General features: G+C 44.5%; 1 protein-coding gene across 4 annotated transcripts in view; it reads right to left on the bottom strand.

Annotated features, from left to right (window-relative positions):
* ARFGEF3 (ARFGEF family member 3) overlaps positions 1-22542 on the bottom strand; it is a 165581-nt gene that overhangs the window by 102843 nt on the left and 40196 nt on the right. For all 4 annotated transcript variants that reach the window (XM_087444176.1, XM_087444178.1, XM_087444179.1 and 1 more), the window contains exons 4-5: positions 22165-22296; positions 4389-4457 (exon numbers count right to left, since the gene is read on the bottom strand). In XM_087444176.1, coding sequence (XP_087300302.1) covers positions 4389-4457; positions 22165-22296 — 201 coding nt within the window. The remainder of the gene's footprint in view (positions 1-4388; positions 4458-22164; positions 22297-22542) is intronic.

Raw genomic sequence — 22542 nt, 5'->3', positions numbered from 1 at the left:
TGCAAGGCAGCTCTCACCTGGGTTTTAAGTCCATACATCTGGCAGAACATCATCTAAAATGAGATTATACCAACATTCCCTTGTGGCAGCGCTTCTCAAACTTTAATATGCATATGAATCACATGGGGATCTTGTTGTAGAGCAGATTCTGATTTGTAGGTCTGGATGGGGCCTGAGGTTCTGCATTTCTAACGAGCTCCCAGGCCCTGACAACAGCACCTGGTTGGAGGCCCACATGACAGCTCACTTCAACACGGTTTTACAGCAAAGGCTGGTTGGAGGGAAAGGTAGCCATCACAGCAGTTATTCTCAACTTGACTACAGTAGAATCACTGGGGAGCTTTTTCAAAATGTGTATGCCCAGGCCTTTCCAAGACCAAAACACTCAGAATTTCTGGGGCAACCCTAGGCATCTTATTTTTGCTAACACTTCCCACGTGAGTCTCATGTGCAGCCTTCAACGAGAATCACCAACTTAAAAGTAAGGCCTCCAAAGCTTTGCACCTGTCAGTATCCCATATGTGAGAGAGTTAGCTTCAGGAGGGGAAAGAAGAAAAGTCTAAGTTCAACCAAGTAACTACTGAAAATAGTCAACCTTACATGGGAACCTTTCGTAAGCCTGTCTCCTGTTGTGATCTTTAAGCACTGTTAGCAGTGAATTGATGCATACAATTCTCTTAATAAAAAGATATATTTTAAAGACAAAGGCAAGATTAGTTTAACGTCAACATTGTGTCTGCAGGGTATTTGTGCCTGAGCATGGTTTGGGACGAGGGGAGAGGTAGCCCCTTTAGGATGACCACCCTTTACACAGGGGCAAGCAAAGGGCCCCCAGGAGTGGGCCTCCCACAACCAAGCTGATGACAGCACGTGTTGCACAGAGTAAAGACCACAAGCTCAGTTTATGGGCCAGTCTTGCATCCCCGTTCTACTACTTTCTAGTTGTGTGACTTTTGAAAGTTGGTACACCTCTCTGTGTCAGTTTCCTTATCTGAAAAATAGGGATAATAATATTCCCTGCTTCACAGTATTGTTGTGCAGATTACATGATTTAATATAGGTAAAGATCTCAGAAAAGTGCCTGGCACAGAGAAAGTGCTAAATAAATATTAGGTAGAGCTGGATAACACTGTCTCTGAGTTTAAATACTTGTCTTGCCATGAGTGACACTGTATGTCTTCATGCCTCCTCAGAAGGACTGAGTCTGAGAGGGAACGGCCGCAGAGAAACCAGCAGACACATGCTGAGCTGCAGCCATGCCTGACGGATAAAGGTCCACTCTCCTCAGCAGGGGGAGCTCTCCAGGGTGTTTCTGTGGGCGGCTTCTTGATCAGCGCAGTGGGACAGAGTGAACCCCCCACCTTGGCACCTGTGTGCTCGTCGTGCTCACGGATCACTCAGCCCCTCTTAGCAGATTAGCTTGTAAATGTCCTTACCCACGGACTGGCCAGACAGAAGATTCGGGGTCTTACTCTCCTGAAGCTGGTGGTTATGCCAGGTACCACACTGGCACAGATGAGCTAGTCTGCACTCTGCCATTTATCAAAATCATTTTGAAATGGTGTCTCTGGTGTTGCTACGAAGCAGCCTCCCTACCCTGCTATGCTGGTGGATCCTCCAGCGTGTCCAGTCACCCGAGCAGAGTGGAGGATCTAGCGAGGCATGGGAGAACTGGCAGCCAAGACATAAGTCCTGCCTTGGACAGGAGGTGAAGGATCTGCTTGTGGGTCTGCAGGAGAGGCAGGAACTAACAACATCTTCTGGGAGCCTGCACACTGTAAAGGGAGGACCTCCACTATCAAATACAGGATGAAAAGTCTGTTTTCAAGATCTTCACCACGTCCTTCCTTCAGAGGAATACAGTCCCAAGCCTTTGGCATGATGGACAAGCCAAAGCTGGCCTTGCTTCATTACCTTTGCACTGATGTTCTGCTGGGAGCTCTTTTCCAGCTAGGGGACCTCAGAGGGCTGCAGGCGGGATGAGAAGCGGGAGCAAGCTTGTCCGATCCATGACCCATCCTTTCAGGGTCCTGGCCAGATCGACACTATGTAGTGGGAGCTGGACATCATCAGCAACCTGCAGCTCCAGCACAAAGGCAGCTAACATGGACCGAGCACCCACTACGCAGCTGGATCTGCACTACAAGCTCCTCATGTGGATTCTGTTTTCCTGTCTAATTGCACAGCCACACTACGAGACAGGTACCATGAGCACTACCTTTCCAGGGAACAAACAGGAAGACAGGGAGGTATCCACAGCAACACCACGGGGAGGTGGCAGAGCCGGAATTACACCCAAACAGGGTGGCTGCGGAGCCCTGCTCTCACCCTACCGCTCGGAGGCCTGCATCTTTACACGGCTCGGGGGCTGAGGTCCTCCTCAGAACACAAGTGTGTTTTTCTGTACTGGTGTTGGTAGAGACCTCCGTGCTCGACGTTTCACCCTGTCTGGACAGGCCTGCTGAGTCCTTCCTCTGGCTTCCAGACGCCCTCAGGGAACACCCTTGACTTGGTGTCCCTGGCCGTGCGTGTCTGCTGTTCAGGTATTACATCTTGAAGCTTCCAGATTCTCATTCAAAACCTGGTTCCTGGGAGGATGATAAAGGCAACCCACTCCTCCTCTCAAGGGGCGTCTGGGAATCCCTGGCAGCCCTCCCCTCCTGAGGGTTCTGCAACACCCTGTCCCCCTGCACCAGCTCCAGCAGCAGGGGGACCGGCGGGGCAGTGGCTGGGCGGTGACATGTGCATTTCCTTTCTTGTCCTTCACATGGCAAAGGGCCAACAGGCCTCCTACACACCAGTCCTGTCTCTTGCTATGATCAGAAACTACATTTGTCATTTTAAAAGCAAACTGGCATGAGGTCTCTAAAACAAACTCCCAGACACAGAGCCTAGAATGGTGGTGGCCGGGGGCTGGGGTGGGGGACAGGGAGTCACTATTCCACAGGTATGAAGTTTCAACCACGCAAGATGAATAAGTCCTCGAGATCTGCTGCACAACACTGTTAACATTACTGGATTGTACACTTAAAAATTTATGAGGGTAGATCTCAGGTTAAGTGTTCTTACCACAATAAAAAAAAAAGTGAACCTGCAAACAATAAGAGCACTCACAGGTGTCCCTTAAAATTCAATTTAAAAATACTGGTAGCTATTCTAGTTCTTTAGTTACATAGAGTAAAACATATAAATGTGTTATAGAAAAACATTCTACCTACACAACAGGCATTTGAGAAGTGATTTATATTGTACTGACGGGTCAGCTAACTTCTGCTTTTTCTTTTGATAGAGACATAAAAATGTTTTCTGTGTTCAAAAATAGCTTTCTCTTAATTTGCACTCTTTAATGTCATACAATACCATAAAAGCACATGTATTGGCCAATCTAAGTACTAAAATACTACCCATGATAATGTTAACTATGTGAGGGGACAGATATGTTAGCTTGACTGTGGTGATTATTTCACAATGTATGTTTCTGAAAACATAGAGTTGTACATCTTAAATATATTCAACTTGTATTTGTCAATTATACCTCATTAATGATGAGAAAAAGAAGAAAAAAGAAAATATGCCTAAAGTGCTTAGCATCTACCTGGTATACTCAATAAATGGTAATCATTACCATAAAACAAAACAAAACAAAAAAACTCTTATGAGCACTAACATGCTTTCTCTTTCCCCATAATTTCAGAATTCAGAAAACCATTGCCTCTTTGAGGTCTGAATGTGTACTCTTGTCATAACATACGAATCCTGAAGATATTCTTATCAAGAAATGGAAGGAAAATTATTCTAAGCATATTAAGGTACAGCTTTGGAACGACGATGTTTCCAAAAGCTGAAGGCACATGCCAGCAGCCCAAAGCCAAATTTCCTGTTGGACATACTCTCGGGAGTGCTGGAAGGTACATACCACCCTAGGCTGTAATACAGACAGAAAGAGAAGGCTTTCCAATGATAGTCACAAAATGCATTCAGCAGGGTTTAGGAGATGGGATGGAAGTTAATCAATAAACATCTCTCTAAATCTCATACTTGGTTTCTTAAAAACTATTTTTAAAATCAAGTGCTTTTCAATTAATCTTAGGAAAAACAGACCAAGAAAGCAACAGTAGGAACAATAATAGGTCGAGGTAGCAGAGCAGGGAGAACCAGTACTGTTATTTCCATGGTTAAAGCCTCACAGCAACCACAGCATGCAGAGCATCACGACCACAGATGCTGGACCACACGGCCTGCTTCCCACAGCAATGATCAGAGAAGGCTCACCCCACTGCTAGGGCCCCGCTCCACCCCAACACTTATCCCAGATGGAGAAGAGCGGCTGTGAGCAGGCGACACAAACACGAGCAGCATGGCAGTCTAGGGGAGAAGTGGGCACTCACCTCTGCAATCTTCAGCACCGCGCTCCCATTCAGGTCAAAGGTCGGGGTGTAGGTTATGCAGAGTAAAACCTTTAACAGCCAGGAAGTGAGGGAAGGAAGAACAGAGAGCAGTCAAAAATTTAGAAATGAGTTTCCATTTCACATGCCATTTGTGCGGTCCTGTTTTTACGACTCCTTTGCTCTTGGCTCTATCTGCTTCTTTCTGTCCCACCCACTGCTAATTGGTGATCACACATTGCCCAATAAAATAGAAACTAATATTTAAAAAGCAAAGGTTGCTAACCCCTCCCTAAGGGAAGGACCACTGCAAGACTGGCCAGAAACCATTCCACAGCAACTCCAGGAGGACTGTCCAACAGTAAAGAAAACCACATGGCCGGGTTTGGTGCTAGGCTCTCTATGTGAATTATCTAGACTGATATTTTTAATAAGTGTCATTATGATTGTCCTCATTTTACTGATAAGGAAACTGAAGCTCAGAACAATTAAATAAGCCTCCCAAGGTCACATAGGAAACAAGTTGTGGAACTGAGATTTGAACTCAAGTAATCTGATTCCATGCCCTGAACCACCGGCAGTACCATCTCTACCTCCTGCTAGACCCAAGCTTCACTGTATTTTCCTGTGTCTGTCCCATTCCCAAATCCACATGGGATTAGAAATTCTTTCACAGGCACTCTTTCCTCTTCTCTCCTCTAATTTCTCCCAGAACGCTGCCCGGGCCTTACTTAGTAGTCCCAGGTTCCCCTTATCCTCCAAGATCTGTACACAATGAGTTGATGACATTTGCAAGATCTTTAAGGACCATTAAAAATTTCACTTCCTACTTAGAGCGCTATTAGGAAATAGATCAATAAAAGCCTGGGGTATTTTAAGAATGGCTTCTAATTTTGTAGATAAGAGGCTAGGCTCTCGCCTGTCCGTTTGGCTTCTGAGCTGCAACTTTTCTCGCTGGTAGTCCGAGACATAAAGCAGCCACATCCTGCCTGAAACTTGGCCTGTCAGTGGCAGCCTTCTGACGTATTTCTCATCTGGTTCTGCTCAGTTCATGAAAGAGCACTGAAGCCTAGCACGTTTACCCAGCAGAGGATGTACACCTAATCAGCACACCAAGAAGTGCAACGGTCAGGTGGGGCAGGAATCCCTCCAGTCTCTCAGTCTTAGCTACCAGCCAGGCCAGCCCTAGGAGCAGTGGTTTTTCGGGGAAAGCAAACATGTATGTAATTAAAGAAGGAAAAACGGATTTTTGCCCATGTTAGTCACAAGGTTAGATAAGTTAATTGTGGGTCTGCTCCTCTGTCTTTGGATCCTGAAGTGCCTGACATCCAGGAGAGAAAATCGTCCCAGAGCTATGCTGGCTGGAAGAGAGGGACTGTGGGAGCAACTGCCCCTGGCCTCACGGGAAAAGGCTTTGTTTAATGGCTCTCTTTGGGGGTCAGGGTTTGGCACGCAAGAAGGGATGAAAGCCGAGGGGAGCAGTGTCACTAGGACCCAGTCGGGCTGGGAGAGGCCACCTCTTCCTGTCCCTCTGTCCTGGGGGTGCCTCTGCCTGACACCCTCCTGTCCTTGGCTCCTCCTGCGCTTGCTCCTCATGCTGCTCATGTTTTGGGTGGGCTTCTTTCAGCTCTCGACTCCAACGTCACCCCCTCAGAGAGGCACGTGGCCTTCTCTGACGGCCCTCTCTAAAACGGCCTCTATCCCATTGCCTTGTTTCATTTACTTCAGAACACACACCAGCCTCCTAAACCACTGGTTCGTTTATTTTCTTACTTAGAATCTTCCCATTAGACTATAACATCCATTGGGCATCTGAAAGGCCCTCAAGGCTTTATCAGATGACGCTGTCTTTGATTTTTCGCTACCTGGTGCAGCCTCCCTTTCTTGAGTTATTGTTTTACACCATGTTTCATGGCAGGCGGGTGGGAGGGTACGAGAGAACGGCTGGTGGAGGTGGTAGTCTGCGGAGGTGGGGAGGTGAGTCAGTCCATCTGGGCACTCGGTTTTTTGAGTATTTACAATAACAACCGGCAACACATTACAATATGAAAATATCAATGACAAATATTTGTCTGAACTGGTTAATTAACGTTACTTATAGGACTGCCGATCAACGTTCTGCCTTCCATCGTTCTGGGTATTCATACGAGGTGTGCAAGAGTAGGTTTAGAAAGAAGTTTTCAAAAGCCAACCCAGTTTTCTGTGAGCAAGAGCTGCTTTTTGGCAGCAGTGGCTGGAGGAAGTGGGAGAAGTGCCTATGGTGAAGTCTTTATGAAGGGTGTCGAGTTGGTAATATTTGGTAACCAAGACTCTGAGGGGAACAGAGGAGGCTCAACTCCTTCTGCCACAGGGAAGCCCGCAAATGCAGAGCGAGGCCTCCCAGCAACAGTCTGAAGGAAACTGAGGATCCCTGCGCCCAGCCAACGCTGATCCTGTTCAAAAGATCTTTGAAACAAGGCTCTCCATACCTAATGTCTGGCCATTACTATCCGAAGACTCACTGAGCTATATGCAAAAACTAAAAACAAAAAACAACGGAAGTGAAGCACATTAAGAAAACTGGCTCCTGAAGCTCATGCGCAGTTTATTGTGTTGGAAGCACAGCAGGTTTTAATCACAGGGCTGACAGTGCCCACAGCCCCATGACTCACACGATATATAAAGGGCACAGTGTCTACTGAGGATGATGCAGCAGACAGAAGTAACTTACCAAAAATGATAAATGGATTAACGGTTCACGTGCCCAATGCCTAGCAAGCATTAAGTCACTGGATTAAAACACAGACTGGGTGTAGGAAACTTAGGGCCACAGTCAATTAATTTAATGTGTCTGACTCCCACTGCATAATGAGAGGGCAAAGGGTTTAGATTCACATTCTGAGCACGTTGGTCTCAAGGAAAACAGAAGGACGTAAATACTGAAGGCAATTCCATTAAAAATACATCCCTCACAGGGTCATTAAAGCATACTAACTGCATCATCACTGAACAGCAGGAACCTGAGTGACAGGCATCTTGCAATTGAGCTTGCTGGCACGGCCTCCATAGATGAGCTAAGAGAACAGGAAGATAGGTGCAAAGCCTTCCATGGGAAGGGAGAGATCATTACAGGGCTAATAAAAACCCTAATCATCAAAACACAACAACGGAATAGCCACCATGTACAAGAGGAACCCCTCAATTTAAAATGTGTATAGAAACCCTGGAAAAAAAAGATTAGACTGGAAAGCAGCAAGGGAAGCTGATTTACTGCAGGACTTGGGCACAAGTGATGAGAGTCTGGACAGCGCAGTCACGTCAGGAACAGGGGGCAGATGTGGAGGTAATGATGACAAGGGCCACGTCACAGGTGTTCCTTGGGTCAGGATCACCCTGGGTTAGTCCTCTCCCGGGGCTCCTCCCTCGGGAACACCCGGCCCTGCGATGGCAATCGTGACGAGCAGGGGCTGCGATGTCAGGGCTAAACCCAAGTGTTTAGTACGTGATTGTGGTGCATGTGACTCGGTGCTTAACTGCTGTGTGACTATGCCTATGTCCTCTATCCCCTTATCTTTAAAATCCCCATCCCACCTCACAAAGATATTTAGAGGAACAAATTAACTAAATGTTTAAAAAAACAGTGCACACAGTGCATATCTCGAGGCTGTCTTCTCATAGAGATGAAACAAGTCTCCATCTGATGTAACTCATGGCAGCCATTCCAATGTAAACAATTAGGCACATTTTAAGTCAAAAAAAAAAATTCAGAGTATGCACATTCAAAAGCATAAATCTCTGAAGTCTGCATTCTACTCTACATCACTGCCCCCAGTTTCTACTGCCCCAAGATCTCACCATTCTGACCCAGCTCCACCCTCTCTCTCCTTCATGTTCTCCCTTCAGGCGCCAAATCAGTTCAAGTCGTTGTTCACCAAGGTTCTCCTTGCTGGGGTCACAAACACAAAGCAAGTGCAATCTTTGACATCCGAAACCTCACCATCTTTTGGAGACACCACTGCCTGCACAACTGTCCTCATGCTGACGGCAGTAAGTGCTGTTGCAACTGTGAGGAATGTCACAGCTCTGCAGGCTGGAAGACAGCAGCACTCTGGAGAACAGAGACTTCACAGACGAGATGACAGCAAAGCACTGATCCAGGAGGGATAAGGGAGGGAAAGGTGTACCAAGCCAAGGAAACGTCACCAGTAAAGGCCCGGAAGCATGAAGGTAGAGGCTAGAGAAGATGCTACAAAGGTAGGCTGGGACTTACTGCAAGTCAACTGAAACGCCCTGTCTTAGGTGTCTTGCACATGTTATTTCAGGACTGGTCAGAGCAACACATCACAACTGAAACCAGATGTACGGAGACAATTGGAAATCAGAGTGATGGAGCAGACAATGAGATGCAGACAAAGTCAGAGAGATCCTCGTCACTCCAGTGCCAATGCGCTGACTGGGGTGCATTTGGTGAAGGGAGGCAGGGAATCTCCAGAAGAGAAGGCAGTGGTCGGTCACCATATGTGAAACCTGGGTGTCGTCCTACCACTTTTCCTCCACCTCCTCCCTGCTGTTCTAGTCAATCTGGCTGGAATCTCTCATATACCCCCATTCCCACATAATTCACAAAGCTTGTATTAGATATTAATAAAGTAATATGTTTTGGGTAACAAAGATATACCTTGTTCAAAATGCATAATATATTACTCTACAGATGTGACAATTACAAAATGGTCAGAAAATACAAAAGGCTTATTCTATACTGTTTATTTGGAGCAGTTTAAAGATTTTTTTTATTTATTTTATTTTTTCCCCCCAAAGGCCCAGTAGATAGTTGTATGTCATAGCTGCACATCCTTCTAGTTGCTGTATGTGGGACTCGGCCTCAGGATGGACGGAGAAGTGGTGCCTCGATGTGTACCCGGGATCCGAACCCGGGCCACCAGCATCGGAGTGCGCGCACTTAACCACCAAGCCACAGGGCCGGCCCTGGAGCAGTTTAGATATACCACTTAAATCTGTGTGCCCTCTCCACCCCCCATGAGATTTATAAGCTTCTTAGTAGTAAGGTGTGCCTTTTTGATGCCCACCATGTTTACATCAACTTGCTGGGCCCCAGGAGGTGTGGTGGGTTGTGTCCCATGCTCAGTCCCTCTTGGTACTGTCCACATGAGTAACCAACCTCACAGTTTCAGTGGGACTGTGCATCTATGTGCCTAGTCATTACTGTAAAATGTGTAGACAGTGGTAAGACAGCCTGGTGGTACAGATGAAAACTGTCCTGGGAATCTGAATGCCAGATCCAGGTGTTGTGACTGACTGGAGGCAGTTTTTGCAACCACATAGGTAATAATACTGGAGCTAGAAGAGCTGGTTAGGGCAATCAGAATTGAGTGATCCCCCATTCAGGATGTCCAGCTCTCTGGCAGAACCTCACCTGGGACAGGGAGAAAGTCAACTCTGCTAACCAGAGGGCACCTCCCATGAGACTCAGGAACACTCCCCTGCCTGACATCTCCTGCTATGCTCTGCTGAGAACCTGTCTTTTGCACTCAACAGAGTAAATGGTACCTTGCTCAAGATTCATGAGTCAAAGAGCTGGTTTCCGCCAAGGCTCCAGATGAGTCCTCTACAGGACCACTTCCAGGGAACGTGGGAGTGAGGAAGTGATTCTTGAACCTACGGGGTAGCAACTGCATGTCCATGTTACACCTCAGCTGTGTGTCACATTTCTCAGGCCTTCATCCATGCACTCAACAAGTACTCACTGCAGTGTCGCCAGGGGTCAGACGCAGTGCTGATGCCGGCCCTGACGTCAGCTCCCCTACATTAAATCCAGCACATATGTGGTTAAAACCAAAAGCACCCATCCTCTTTCCGTGCTTCTCTAAGTTACATTCATACATAAATATCAGTTTTTTAAACCTTTGTATCCCTGAACTTCACAAGGCAGATAGAAGTTACAAATTGTTAAAAGCCCAGGTAGCCTCAAGCTGGGCTGACACTGAAGTTTTGGCTAATTACTAGTTCTTGAGGTTTGTTACAGGGAAACTGATATCCAGAAAATATCAAGAAGCTAAAGCTTCTCAGACCTCAACTCCTTGGCTTCCTGGCGCCAGAATCCACCATCCACCATGGAGACGGTTGAAGGACACCCACCTGCGATTCCCTTATCTCGCCCTCCTCCTCCCTCCAAGCAGCCTCACAAGGCCAAATACAGGCTGACTGGAAAGCGCAGACAAGCAAGGCCACAGCACCCCCTCCCTACCAGCAGCCACATTCCTCTCAACCTTTTAAACCCCTTGCCTCCCATCTTTCGGGGAGACGGGATGAATTTGAGAGCTCTCATCTCCCGGCTGACGTCACCGGAAATAAAAACTCTTTCCTTGCCATAAGCCTGGCGTTCCAGTTTTATTTGGCCCCTCTTGTGTGGCGGGTAAGGAACCTGGGTATGTATTCAGTAACAGTGCTAGGTGCTGGGTGGGCAGCATTGAACAAAAAGACATCCTGATCTCTGATCTTGCAGAGCTGACATCTGGTTTTGAAGAAGTCATAAAATAAGGGGTTACAATAAGCTGTGATGAGAACTGTGACTGGGAAAATGCACTGTGCTCGGGAAAGCATATCAGTGTCTACACACAGTACACCCACTGTAATGCCATCTTCATCTTTTCATGAATCTCTAAACTTCATGTGTTATCACACACACAATCAATAAATTAAACCCATGGAAGAAGACAATGTACCATCAAGAGGTGAGCTGATCTAGGGAGTCAACCTGCCCTCAGGCACACCAAGGACATGGGGGCGTATTGAATGAACAGGGAATTCTTCTTCTCCTCTTTCTTAAACTACTAAAATTATCTTAATTTACACGAGTGCTTCTTGAAGTGATTGTAGTTTGATTTTTCCAAAGACCAGATGTTATTTATAAATCGAACCAAACGAAATAATCTATTCTAGCTCAAAAAAGTAACTAAAATGTGAGAACAGCCACAGAAGGCCTTGTCCCCTGGTGCATGGAGAGGGGCAGACTCCCCCCAAATCCTTAATGCCAGGTGCATTTCACACCTCAGCTCTAGTTCTGTCTGAAAATTTAGCTTTGTTACTTAACGCACATTTCCTTCTGGCCTCTCATGTATATTGGCTTGAAACTTCATAAAATTAAAAGTAATTGCATACTTTCTCTCTTTAGAAGCCTCCAAGTTCTTTTTTCACTCTCTCAAATTCAGCAAAAACGAGGACAGAAAATTCAGTGATGAGGAGGGGAATATGGAGACACCAAACGCCTTTCCACGGGTGCAGGGCTTGCCCAGCGCCTGCGAGTGCAGCCTGGTGGAACGTGAACCGCTGAAAGCGCACCTCGGCCGGGAGATGCAGACAGACTCCTTCCCTCCTGGTCTAGCTCTGTTGAACTGTCTGTTGTGCAGACAACAAGGCAGGCTCGGTCTTCTGAAGACAGCAGAAGGTGTATCTTTAGGGTGAGGGGGTGGGTTCACAAAGTAAACACAGAATTTCAGACATCTTCTTATCATCTAAACTTAAAACGTGGGTGCCAAAGATAAGCATTTTTTTCTTATTTTGATGCAAGTTTCTCAACCTCAGCACTATTGACATTTTGGGCCTAATAATTCTTTTTGGGGGGCTGTCCTGTGCACTATAGATGTTTAGCAGCATCCCTGGCCTCTACCCTCTAGAGGGTAGTGGCACTCCCTCATCCAGTTGTGACTACCAAAAATGTCCCTAGACAGTGCCAAATGGGCTCAACCTGCCCAAATTCTGGCAAATAGCTATTCTGAGAGATTTTTTTAGTCAACAGAAGATTTTTCTAGACCTCTGAATCCCCAGTTTGGAAACTGTTTCAAATCACTTATCAGGTCATGTCTCAGGTTTTTTTCTGGCTTTATTTGTTGCCATCAGCAATAAATGTGAAATACACTGATATTCATCAGATGTGCCCTTAGCACCTAATTCTAGTAAATACTGTACCAGTGATATCTGTAGAAAAAAACATATCAACATTAAATTATAATGTACTGAGGTAATTCCCTTGAACAAATAAGTGAATCGTTCTTATTTTCTCCTCCCTCAAAACTCTCTCCCTCAGCAAACTCTTGTAACTCTTACCTGTAACCAGAGGCCTCACGAATCTATTTCTAGAGTCAACATTTCTCCCAACTTTCAGCTTATAAACATCACAAATGAATATATGCAATTTCATGAAAATCATGTCAACCACACTAAGTCTCTACTATGGTAAACAGCTAACAATTTCTTCCTGCTCTAAAATTCTTAGTTGTGCAACCATTATAATTATCCTTAAGGGAACAAATACAGCCATGTGGGAAATGCTTATAATCTAAAGTTAAGTGAAAAGCAACAAATAAAATCCCATATGCACGATGACTATAACTGTAAGCACATAGACATGATTAGAAATGAATATACAAAAACCAGTCATGGTGAAGGGGTTTACAATTAACTTTTTCTATTTCGGAAAGTCTGTAATGTTAAACAACTTATATTTCTTTAAATTATTCTCTTAAAAGATTATAATTCTTTGATCTCTGACAATATGAACTCTCTCTCTCCTAAGTTAGCCCCTGATAACCCATCATTCAGCCAGAAGCTGTGGCTCCAGCCCTGTAATCACCCTAGACTTTCCCTCCTCACCTGCTTACCGCCTAAGCCAGTACCAGTCACCAGCTACTCCCAGTCCTCTCTCTGCGCATCAGCTCAGTGCACTCAGCTGCAGGGGACCCCTCCTACTGCCACCAACCTGGCTTAAGTCCTTGGGACCTCTTGCTTGGGCTCTCACAATAAGCCATTTCACCAGTGCTTCTGCCTTGGTTCTGCTAATTCCCAGAGCTTCCTGCAAAACCCTGCCCCCCACCCCCTTCAACACCCAACCCCCAGCTCTGAACACGTCACTCTCCTGCCTCCTCTGAGGGCACCCGACCTCCACTGAGTCCCAAATGCTTCCTCCGACCAGGCCCCTTAGAATCTGCTTCAGCCTCCCCTCCAGGCTGCTTGTCGACTACCCCTCACTAAGCCCAGTTTACACCTGTGCTTCTCCGTCTCCAGGCCTTCTCTTCTCCACCCAGAAGGCCCTCCCTCCCAATATAATGATCTGAACTCCAAACACCTCTCTAAGTCCCACTCAAACAGCATCCCCTCCTTGAAATGCTGATCTGCCCAGCTGAACGTGGTTTCTCTTTCTGACTTTTCCCACCGAACTTTCCTTCTGCTACAACACACGCAACTACCTTGAATTATGGTAACTGTGTCCATCTGTATCTCTTTCCTATTAGATTATAAACCCTGTCTTTGAATGTTTTGCTTTTAATCCCACAATGTTTTATATATTGTTGGTAATAAAAATATATCCACAACCAATGAAATAAAGTCTAAAAGAAAACAAATTTAAAAATCAATGAATTATCTTTTCTCGTTTAACCGGTAACTAATTTATTTTGACCTAATCGCACAGCTAGATTTTTAAGAAGTACATTTCATCAGAATGTTCCAGATAACACCCTTACTCCTCTTCTCTCTTCCCCTCTCAGAGTCTCCCTGGAATGGGTGCCTGATCTCGACAGTCTGTCCACATACACATGAGGCTTCTGACAATTCACAGCCAATGCTTACAGACGTGACCCATCAGGCCCCGCAGGACAGAGCTTATAAAGGGCCAACGCCAACTTGATTCTCCATGTTAAACATTTAATAATTACAAGGCTCTTCTAGAATACCCAAATCACATGAACTCTGCCCAGTAGGATGGAAGAGATACTGATTGGCACAGATAAATAGTGGGGTGTTTTCTGCAGACCGTGGAATCATGGCTAATGGCTAGGACCCTAAATATATCGAGGTGGATAACTGATATAATTTACAAAATTCCTCTTTTAAGCAAGAGAGCTACAATTCAACAGTAGTAAATCTGATGAGGTCCTTTTTCAGGAATCAGAAATATATATGAGGAAACACACACTCTTCTTTTCCATTACTATAAAAGAAAATTACCCTGTTACAGGCTGAATGGATGGGGCTACAGAGGAAGAAAAAGAGATAAGAAGAAACTCATAAAACAGTGGTAGTTGTTTTTTTTTTTTTGAGGAAGATTGGCTCTGCGCTAACATCTCTTGCCCATCTTCCTCTTTTTCTTTTTTCTCCCCAAAGCCCCAGTACATAGTTGTGTATCATAGTTGTAGAGTTGTAGCTCTTCTATATGGGACGCTGCCTCAGCGTGGCTTGATGAGCAGTGACTAGGTCCGCGCCCAGGATCCGGACCGAAGAACCCTGGGCCATCAAAGCAGAACGTGCGAAATTAACTGCTGCACCACTGGGCTGGCCCCGGTATTTCTAATGTTCTGGTTCATAATTTAAGTGAGTTCAGAGGTGTTCATTTTATTACTATGCTACACATATTTTTTTTCTAATACCTGTAACAAAAATGAAAGCTAACACTGACCCTGTGCCATGCATTATTCTAAGCACTTCTTTTATATTAACTCATTTAAGACTCACTACAACCCTAGGAGCTATGTGTCATTATTATTCACATTTTACAGATCAGAAAATTGAGGCACAGATAAATGAAGTAACTTTCCCAAGATCACCAGGCATTCTAGGACCAGAAGCTGTGCTACCAGATACTATGAAAGAACAAAAGGAATGAGAAGTTTACAAACAAGAGTCCACTGACTGTTCCACAGGACAGGTACATCAGGCCATTCTGCCCCTCTCACAGACACACTGGCCACTGCAGGTTGCCCAGTGAAGGCCTATCTACTGTAAGTGATTCCTCGTCCCTCGTTACGTTTTCCTATTTTTCAGAAGCCATATTACGCACACTGACCTTGCAGTAAACTCAAACACAGGTATGGAAAGTCTTCCTCTCCACCTATCCAAAACCACACACCCAAGACCAGACCAACTCCTAGCCATGCTACAGAGCCCTTCCAGAAAAGTATAACAGGCTGAAAAAGCAGTTCTGCTACCAACAACTGTGTGAGCCCAGCTAAGCATCTGAGCCACTCCAACTTCAATCTACCTTTAGAAAGAAGGACCTGACGATGTGTGAGTGCACGTCAATTCCAAGGTGCGAATCTGTGTCGATCTTTCTCATCTCGAACTCACACAGATTACTATCTATAATCACCACTTTCGTTTCTTCTGTTTGTCATTTATCCTGTTGGGCCACTGAAAACTACCACATGTGTTTCCTTCTCCTCGCCATTAGTCAATAACCAAATTAACAAGCAATTTGTAAGCCATGTGCCAGATGCTCTGCCAGGCAACCAAAGGGATAAAAACAATACTAATATGTAATTAGTTTTCACTTACTAACTAGTGAAATTTTCCAGTCATGCCTAAGTCAAGAGTTTAGGATTGATCAATTGGAGAGATTACAATAGGCCACTGCAGGCAGTCCATTGGACCCTAGCTAACCTCACCTATGCATTGTCATCCCTTCCCTCAGAGAAAAGTGCAGTAAAAAAAGAGCAGGAGGTGGCAGAAGGGATGATGTGCCAGCTGCCTCTGGCTGGGGGAAAACAAGCCAGACTGTGATTCTCATGTGATAAGTGACTGTGGCAGACTGCCAGATCTCTCAACACAATTCCTTCCCTTTTCAAGAGCAGAACTCTGGGCACATGGTTGCCCAAAATAAAGACTACACTTCCCAGCCTTCCTTACAACTGAGTGTTGCCATATGACTGAGTTCTGGCCAACGGGATGTAAGCAGAAGTGTCCTTTACCCTTCTCCTGCCAGTTGGCTGAAATGCAGACGTGTGGGCTGGGGATGGGGCGCCATTGTGGACCACAAGGTGGAGAAACAAATCCATGAACCAAGGGTCTCTGAGAATGTGGTTCAGCCAATACTGACTCAAGTTCATGCAAAATAAAAATAAACGTCTACCTTATTTTAGCTGAAACGAATCCTAATACAGCAATCTTTTCTTCCTTGCCTGTCTGATTCCTATGCTTTAAATCTTACTCACTTTAAATGTTGCTTCTTGAGACTAGCCTCCTCTGTCCTCCTCTTTGTCTACCCTCCATCATGCTTGATTATAAATATTCTTTTAGCTTCCTGGATTTTTATTTCATTGCATTTATCACAGTTTACGTGTATTTTTGTATTTCATTGATTTCTATCTCCATCACTAGCCTCCAAACAGATGAAGATTCTGTTTTTGTTTGGTTTTGATTTCGTTTTCTTCACCACGGATCTTCTGTACCCAGCACAGTGCCTGGCACACAAGAAGCAGTCAAGTATTTGCTGAATCAATGATTGAAAAATTGCAGGCTGTCCCCACTCTACTAGGAACTCTATAACATCCACAGTAAATACTGAGGATGTTCTAAAAACATTTGTACTTGCTTAATGACAATAATGGGGAAAAGGTTTAAAACACATAGCAGAGTTGTTCTCAAACGTATTCAAATGGCATGGCACTTGGAAATGGTGGTGCTCAAAAAAAGAAATTAATAGATAATACGAGAATCTCTTCATCTCAAAAAATAGTGCATAAACTATTTAAAAATGAAAGTCACAATTCTAAGTTTTCAATGTCAGCTCCTTACTTTTTCATATACTTTTAATGTCTGTCTAATACAGTCATACCAAAGTAGAAGCATGGCAGAAAAACACAGTAAGAACCTTATCAATGTGTGTACAAAGTAGAAGAAGACCATCATCAGTGGATCTCAGCAGCACGAAGAGGGAGGGCTGTCTGAGAACCGTTTACTTAGCAGAAGCACGTATTTCAGACACTTCCCTGCATTAATCGCAGAAATCACATGCTTGTAAGCACATCAGATCAACCTCCCACAAGTAGGTTCAGAAATTAAACATTTTTCATTGAACACTGGATTTTTCCTTAATGCTAGAGATTGCTGCAAATCGTCTAAAGTGTCTCAGCGCTTAAGGCTAAGAAGGGATTTCACCTTGTTATGAGAAGGCAAGGCTTTTTATCCATTTCCCCTCAAACTTCACTAATGATCATTCCTTTCAGAAGCCACTCCAGAAAGACAAGTGCACAGTTATGAACATCAAAACTAACCATCTAGATAAATGGCCCCAAATGAGACTCTGCCATTAAAGCATGAGTGAGAGGGGATTTGAAAATAGTCCTTCCACTTGGCCTGTTCTTTTTCCCCAACCCAGGCGCTGACTGCACGCTGGCACAGAATTCAAAAGCACCCTCTCCTTCTCATCGTAAGATCCGAGTTCTGATGGGCTCCCCGAAGCTCAGGTCCACCAGCCCACAGAGAGGAGACTCTTCTTCCATGAGTCACTCAGCTTTGTATTTTCTGACAACATTTGCTTGGCTTTTGTTATAAAACATAAAAACACCTCAACAGTAAATGATATTCTCTTTCCTTTCCCCCAACCCATCTGACACACACACACACACACACACACACACACACACACACACACCACAGAGCCATTAGTAATTTGGTGGGGAAGAGACCTGAATTCTTTCTTCACATGTGAATCTAGCTCACGGACCAGAGAAGGAATACGTACTCTGAGCCCCTCCTAGCTTTGCCCCTTCCTAGCCTGTGACTTCTGTTCAACCATCTATAAAATGGGGACAGTAATGGCGACCACCTACATGTCTTTTAGGACATTCTGCTTCAGAGCACAGGTTTGGCCCCAGGCTGAATCACAGTTCAAACACTGGGCCTGCCACTTCACTGGGTGTGTGATCTGAGTACAATTGGAAAGTACTCACCAGAGTGTCTGATGCATAATACAGGTTAAATAATTAGCCTTTGTCACTTCTCCCTTGAAAATGTAAAGTACTCCACTCATATTCACATCTGCTACCTAAAGATGCACATAAAATAAGGCATCCGATAAGAGAATACTCATCAGATGCTTTCTCAGCATCCGGTATCATATCATTCCCCATCAAAGCCGGCCTGCCCTCCCCAGATAGAATGCTCTCATCTCTGACACACTTACAGAGGCAGAAGGCCAGTAATCCCCTTCACTCTTTGAAGACTCAGCCAGCTATACCGGTTCATAACTTCACTAGAGGTTATCCACCAGACGGAGGGGGAAAAAGAGTCCTAATTGCTCTAGTCAGAGATGTCATTAGTCATGTACCTGGCTCCTGTTAAGTCTGCACGGCTCACAGCACGGGACAACGTTACCAAGCGGACAGGTATTTAACCTAAATATTGAGTAGCTCCCTGCCGTCTGCTAATCCATTTCAAAGGTAATGTATCTTCAGAGAATCCTTCTTTCTGATTCTCTTCAATCTGACACTTTATTTGCTCAAGCTATAAAATTTTTATTTGGACTCCATGGCCATTTCAATAAATCAAGCCTACTTTTTCTCCCCTCCTGTTAGATAGTGAAACAGATGTAAAGCAGTTTCTAAACTAAGTGATCCAACTTCATTCCTCTCTAATCTGTCAGAAGCAAGTATCACTGATTTTTTTTTTAACCCTCCAATTGAAAGTCTAGAGCCTTCTTTCTAAATGAGAACAGTACCATTAGACTCTTGGGTTTCATTATTAGTTAGCTCCTGTTTAATCTTAAGGAAATTCTAAGCGAGGAAAGCATATTATTTTCTCTCCAGGAATTTAATACAATCGCTAGACATCTTAAGAGTGTGAGTGACATGGTTCAATTTCTTGTGTTTATAAACACTAGTAGATAGCAATATGTAAGTAAAATGCATGATAGAGCTTTTTTAAAAATAGCACCTAGGATTTGTTATAAAAATGTACTATGCTACGGTTGGAAAGACATAAAAACTGCATGGTGTGGCTTTATCTCTCCTGAATAGTATACTCAGACTGGTATTTGAAAATGCCTACCATATCTCATTTTAAAAGATTTTCTGTACCAATAAAATATTTATATAAAATGACTGGAGGATTTTTACAGCAAATATCTGGCTTAGATAATTTATTATCAGAATGAGTTATGGAGAAGCACCAAGAATAAATTAATATACCTTCACATGTAATGGAATCCAGTCTTTCCCCTGAGGACTCATCCAATTCTCTTTCTCTCTCTCTTCTTTTTTTTGCTGAGGAAGATTGGCCCTGAGCTAACATCTGTGCCCATCTTCCTCTATTTTATATGTGGGACACCTGCCACAGTATGGCTTGATAAGCGGTGTGTAGGTCTGCGCCTGGGATCTGAACCCACGAACTCTGGGCTGCCGAAGAAGAGAGCAAGAACTTAACCACTATGCCCCTGGGGTGGGCCCCCTCTCTCTTTTTTTTTCATATAATTTTTGGGAGAACAAGTGGTAAAAGCATTTTAATGTGGTAATGACATTAGCAAAACAAGGACTTAGATATCTAAGAATTTATGCCCGGGTCATTTTCAGTATTTCAGAATTACCAGATAAAATTGAACAGGCTTCTGAAGATGACTGAAGTTGGTACAGAAATTCCTCACGCATAGAGAAAGGGTGTAACACTTATTATTTCTAAACCACAAATGCTATAATTTGGCTAACTTTATACCAAAGAAGTAACTTAAACCTCAGAAATCGGAAATGAGCCCGGAGCCCTCACTCGTGCCATCACAGTCAGACCACCGTCTCTGAAGTTGAATTGATGCTAATAATAATATCATGCTAAAGTAGTGATTGCATCATTAATTTTCTAGCTGCTTGGCTAAAAACGTTCATCTAAACTAAAAGTATACTACAAAAAAATTAGCTTAGGCTAGGTTTGTTGTGAATTGAAATGCTTGTTCCCAATTCCAATGCTTAGTTAACAATGATAGCATGTAGCAAAGGCCCTTATCTTTTTAAGCATTTTGGAAATCTAACTGTAAAGAATGGCAGCCCAGATTGTTGTTTTTCTCTTTCTGACAAGGTCTGATTTCCTCCCAGACATTAACTACAAAGACCATGGTCCACTGTGGCGTCAGCAGGAAGTCCATTAAGACAGGCCTTCCAGCATCTCCAGCAGAGCAAACATGTGCCAACTCCTGTCCTGAGCAAGGCGAGCAGAAGGCACTGCCGCGCAGAATTAGAAAGCAAGTGTAAGTTTTCAGAACAGGTGTTATTGTTGATATAACCATTAAACATCCTTCTTTCCATAGCTCCTAGAAGAATAGATACTTTCTCATTTTAATTTTTAATGCAAATTCCTGTATTCCACAAAAAGCTGTATTCCTGGGAGAATTTCCACAATAATATGAAATCTGTGAGGTGTGTCTCTTAGTGGGACACCAGAGCTCCCTCTCCAGCATGTGGAGACCTACTAGGAGAAGAAGGACTCACAGACTAGACTTGGGAGTCAGAAAAGCGATGAACATGGCAGGTGGCCTTGTCTCCTCCTCAACGGCGACACAGAGGTGGTGGGGAAGTAAACAAGTCTAGACGGTTACTCTTCGGTTCCTATGAAAGCACAGCTGCCAAATGTATGTCAAAGGATCAGGCAAACCGTACATCCAGAATCAAGGAGAGTTAAAGACGAATGAGATCTTAACGAGCAGCCACCTCAGGGATTCTTGATGTTTACTGTGTCTGAGAATATTCCTAGACCCACCCCCTGAGATGATGGCTCAGTAGCGGCAGGTGGTACTGGCAGAAGCAGGAGGAGGAGGAGGAGTAACATATAACACTTCTATAGCACTTGCTTTGTGCCAGGCACTGTGCTAAGTTCTTGACAAACATCACCTTATCTCTTCCTCACAACAATCCTACTGGGCAGGTGCTACTATTTCCCCCATTTTAGAGACGAGGAGACCAAGACACAGAGTGGCCAAGGAATCTGTCCAAGGACATCCAACCAGGAAGAGAGCAAGTATTCACACCCAGACACGCTGGCTTCAGGTCTGAGCTCTGAATCACGACGCTGAATCACCCGCCAACCGGGAACGGGGGAGGCCCAGGGCTTGAAGAAGTGTCACGACTGAGGTCGACCTTTCCTCTCATGAATGGAGAAAATGCAACCCAGAGAAGTGAAGTCTCTTACCCAGGACAAAAATCCTTCAGTGCATTTCCAGGAAGGAATCAACCATTATATGACACCAACTATTCTTAAACGTTTCTCTACACATGTTCCTCCAGGGAGGAAATGGACAGGCGGCATTATTAAAAGCCAGCTTGTTGGTTCCAGCTGTGTTATTCTGACCAAGGTGCTGTTTGGGGGCAAAGATTTCCATCCTTTTCTGCCCAGCTCACTGTTCACTCACGGGATACAACACACTCCAGTGTCAGCACAAGAGGTTCCTGATCATGGGGATTCTCTAAGGTGGGAAAGGGGAAAGGGGAGGGAGAGACACCGCCCCAAAAGGGAGATGGTAATTGGAATGCGGGAGATAAGGTTCACGTAATTTGCAGATGAAAAAAAGATGTGATTCTGATAGGGCTCCCAAGGATGGTCTTCCTTTCCCTAAACTGACTATTCTAAAACCTTAGTATTTGTCAAAACATCATTAGGTCTTTGCTTTGTTTTGACATATACAGGCAGGCAGAATACCCAGAATGATCAAATCTACCCCAAGCTGGAACTACTCACATACATTCTCTCAAAAAGTGATAAAAACATTTCCTAGCAACATTTGATATGCAGGATCAGGCCCTAAATCTTACAGATGTATTGAAATTATACCTTTTTACTTAGTTGTCTTTTCTGTTCAACAATCAAGGTAATTTTGGGGGATCATATGCCAGGATAATAACCATATATTCCAAATGACGGGTATGCTAGCACAATCACAATGCAGAGGCATTTTCGAGATAACAGTGAGGGCTGGGGGTCAGAGTCTGCTCCTGTCCCAGTGACGCAAACTGCAGCCACGTCAACTGACCTTCATGACTTCCACCTGCAGGTCTTCGTGGAGCGCAGGCGTCACCTTCACAGCGTTCAGGATCTGATTGAGCAGCTGCTTCTCATCGGAGTCCGTTTCCATGGACACGAACCTCTCCTCTGACAGGAGCTTCTGTAGGAGGCACAGGGCAGCGATCAGAGACAGGTTTCCCTGGCTGCCTTATTCCACTGTTTCTTAGTATGTACTGAGGGTAATTTTCCTTACTTAGGAGACACGTAGCTGAGGCCATTAGGAAAGAACTCACGCTCTGCGCCATTAAAAAGAAAAACACATCAAACCTTTGGAAAATGGTTTTTGGCAAAGACTTTTTCCTGCTATTAGACAATTCATTCTGAATTTCATCAAGTGAGATTCTGA

The sequence above is a fragment of the Ceratotherium simum genome, chromosome 19 (genome assembly GCF_057802395.1).
Source record: "Ceratotherium simum simum isolate JZ-2026a chromosome 19, ASM5780239v1, whole genome shotgun sequence".
NCBI lineage: Eukaryota > Metazoa > Chordata > Mammalia > Perissodactyla > Rhinocerotidae > Ceratotherium > Ceratotherium simum.
Note: the sequence above shows the minus strand (reverse complement) of the source record. Positions and strands in the feature narration are given on the sequence as shown.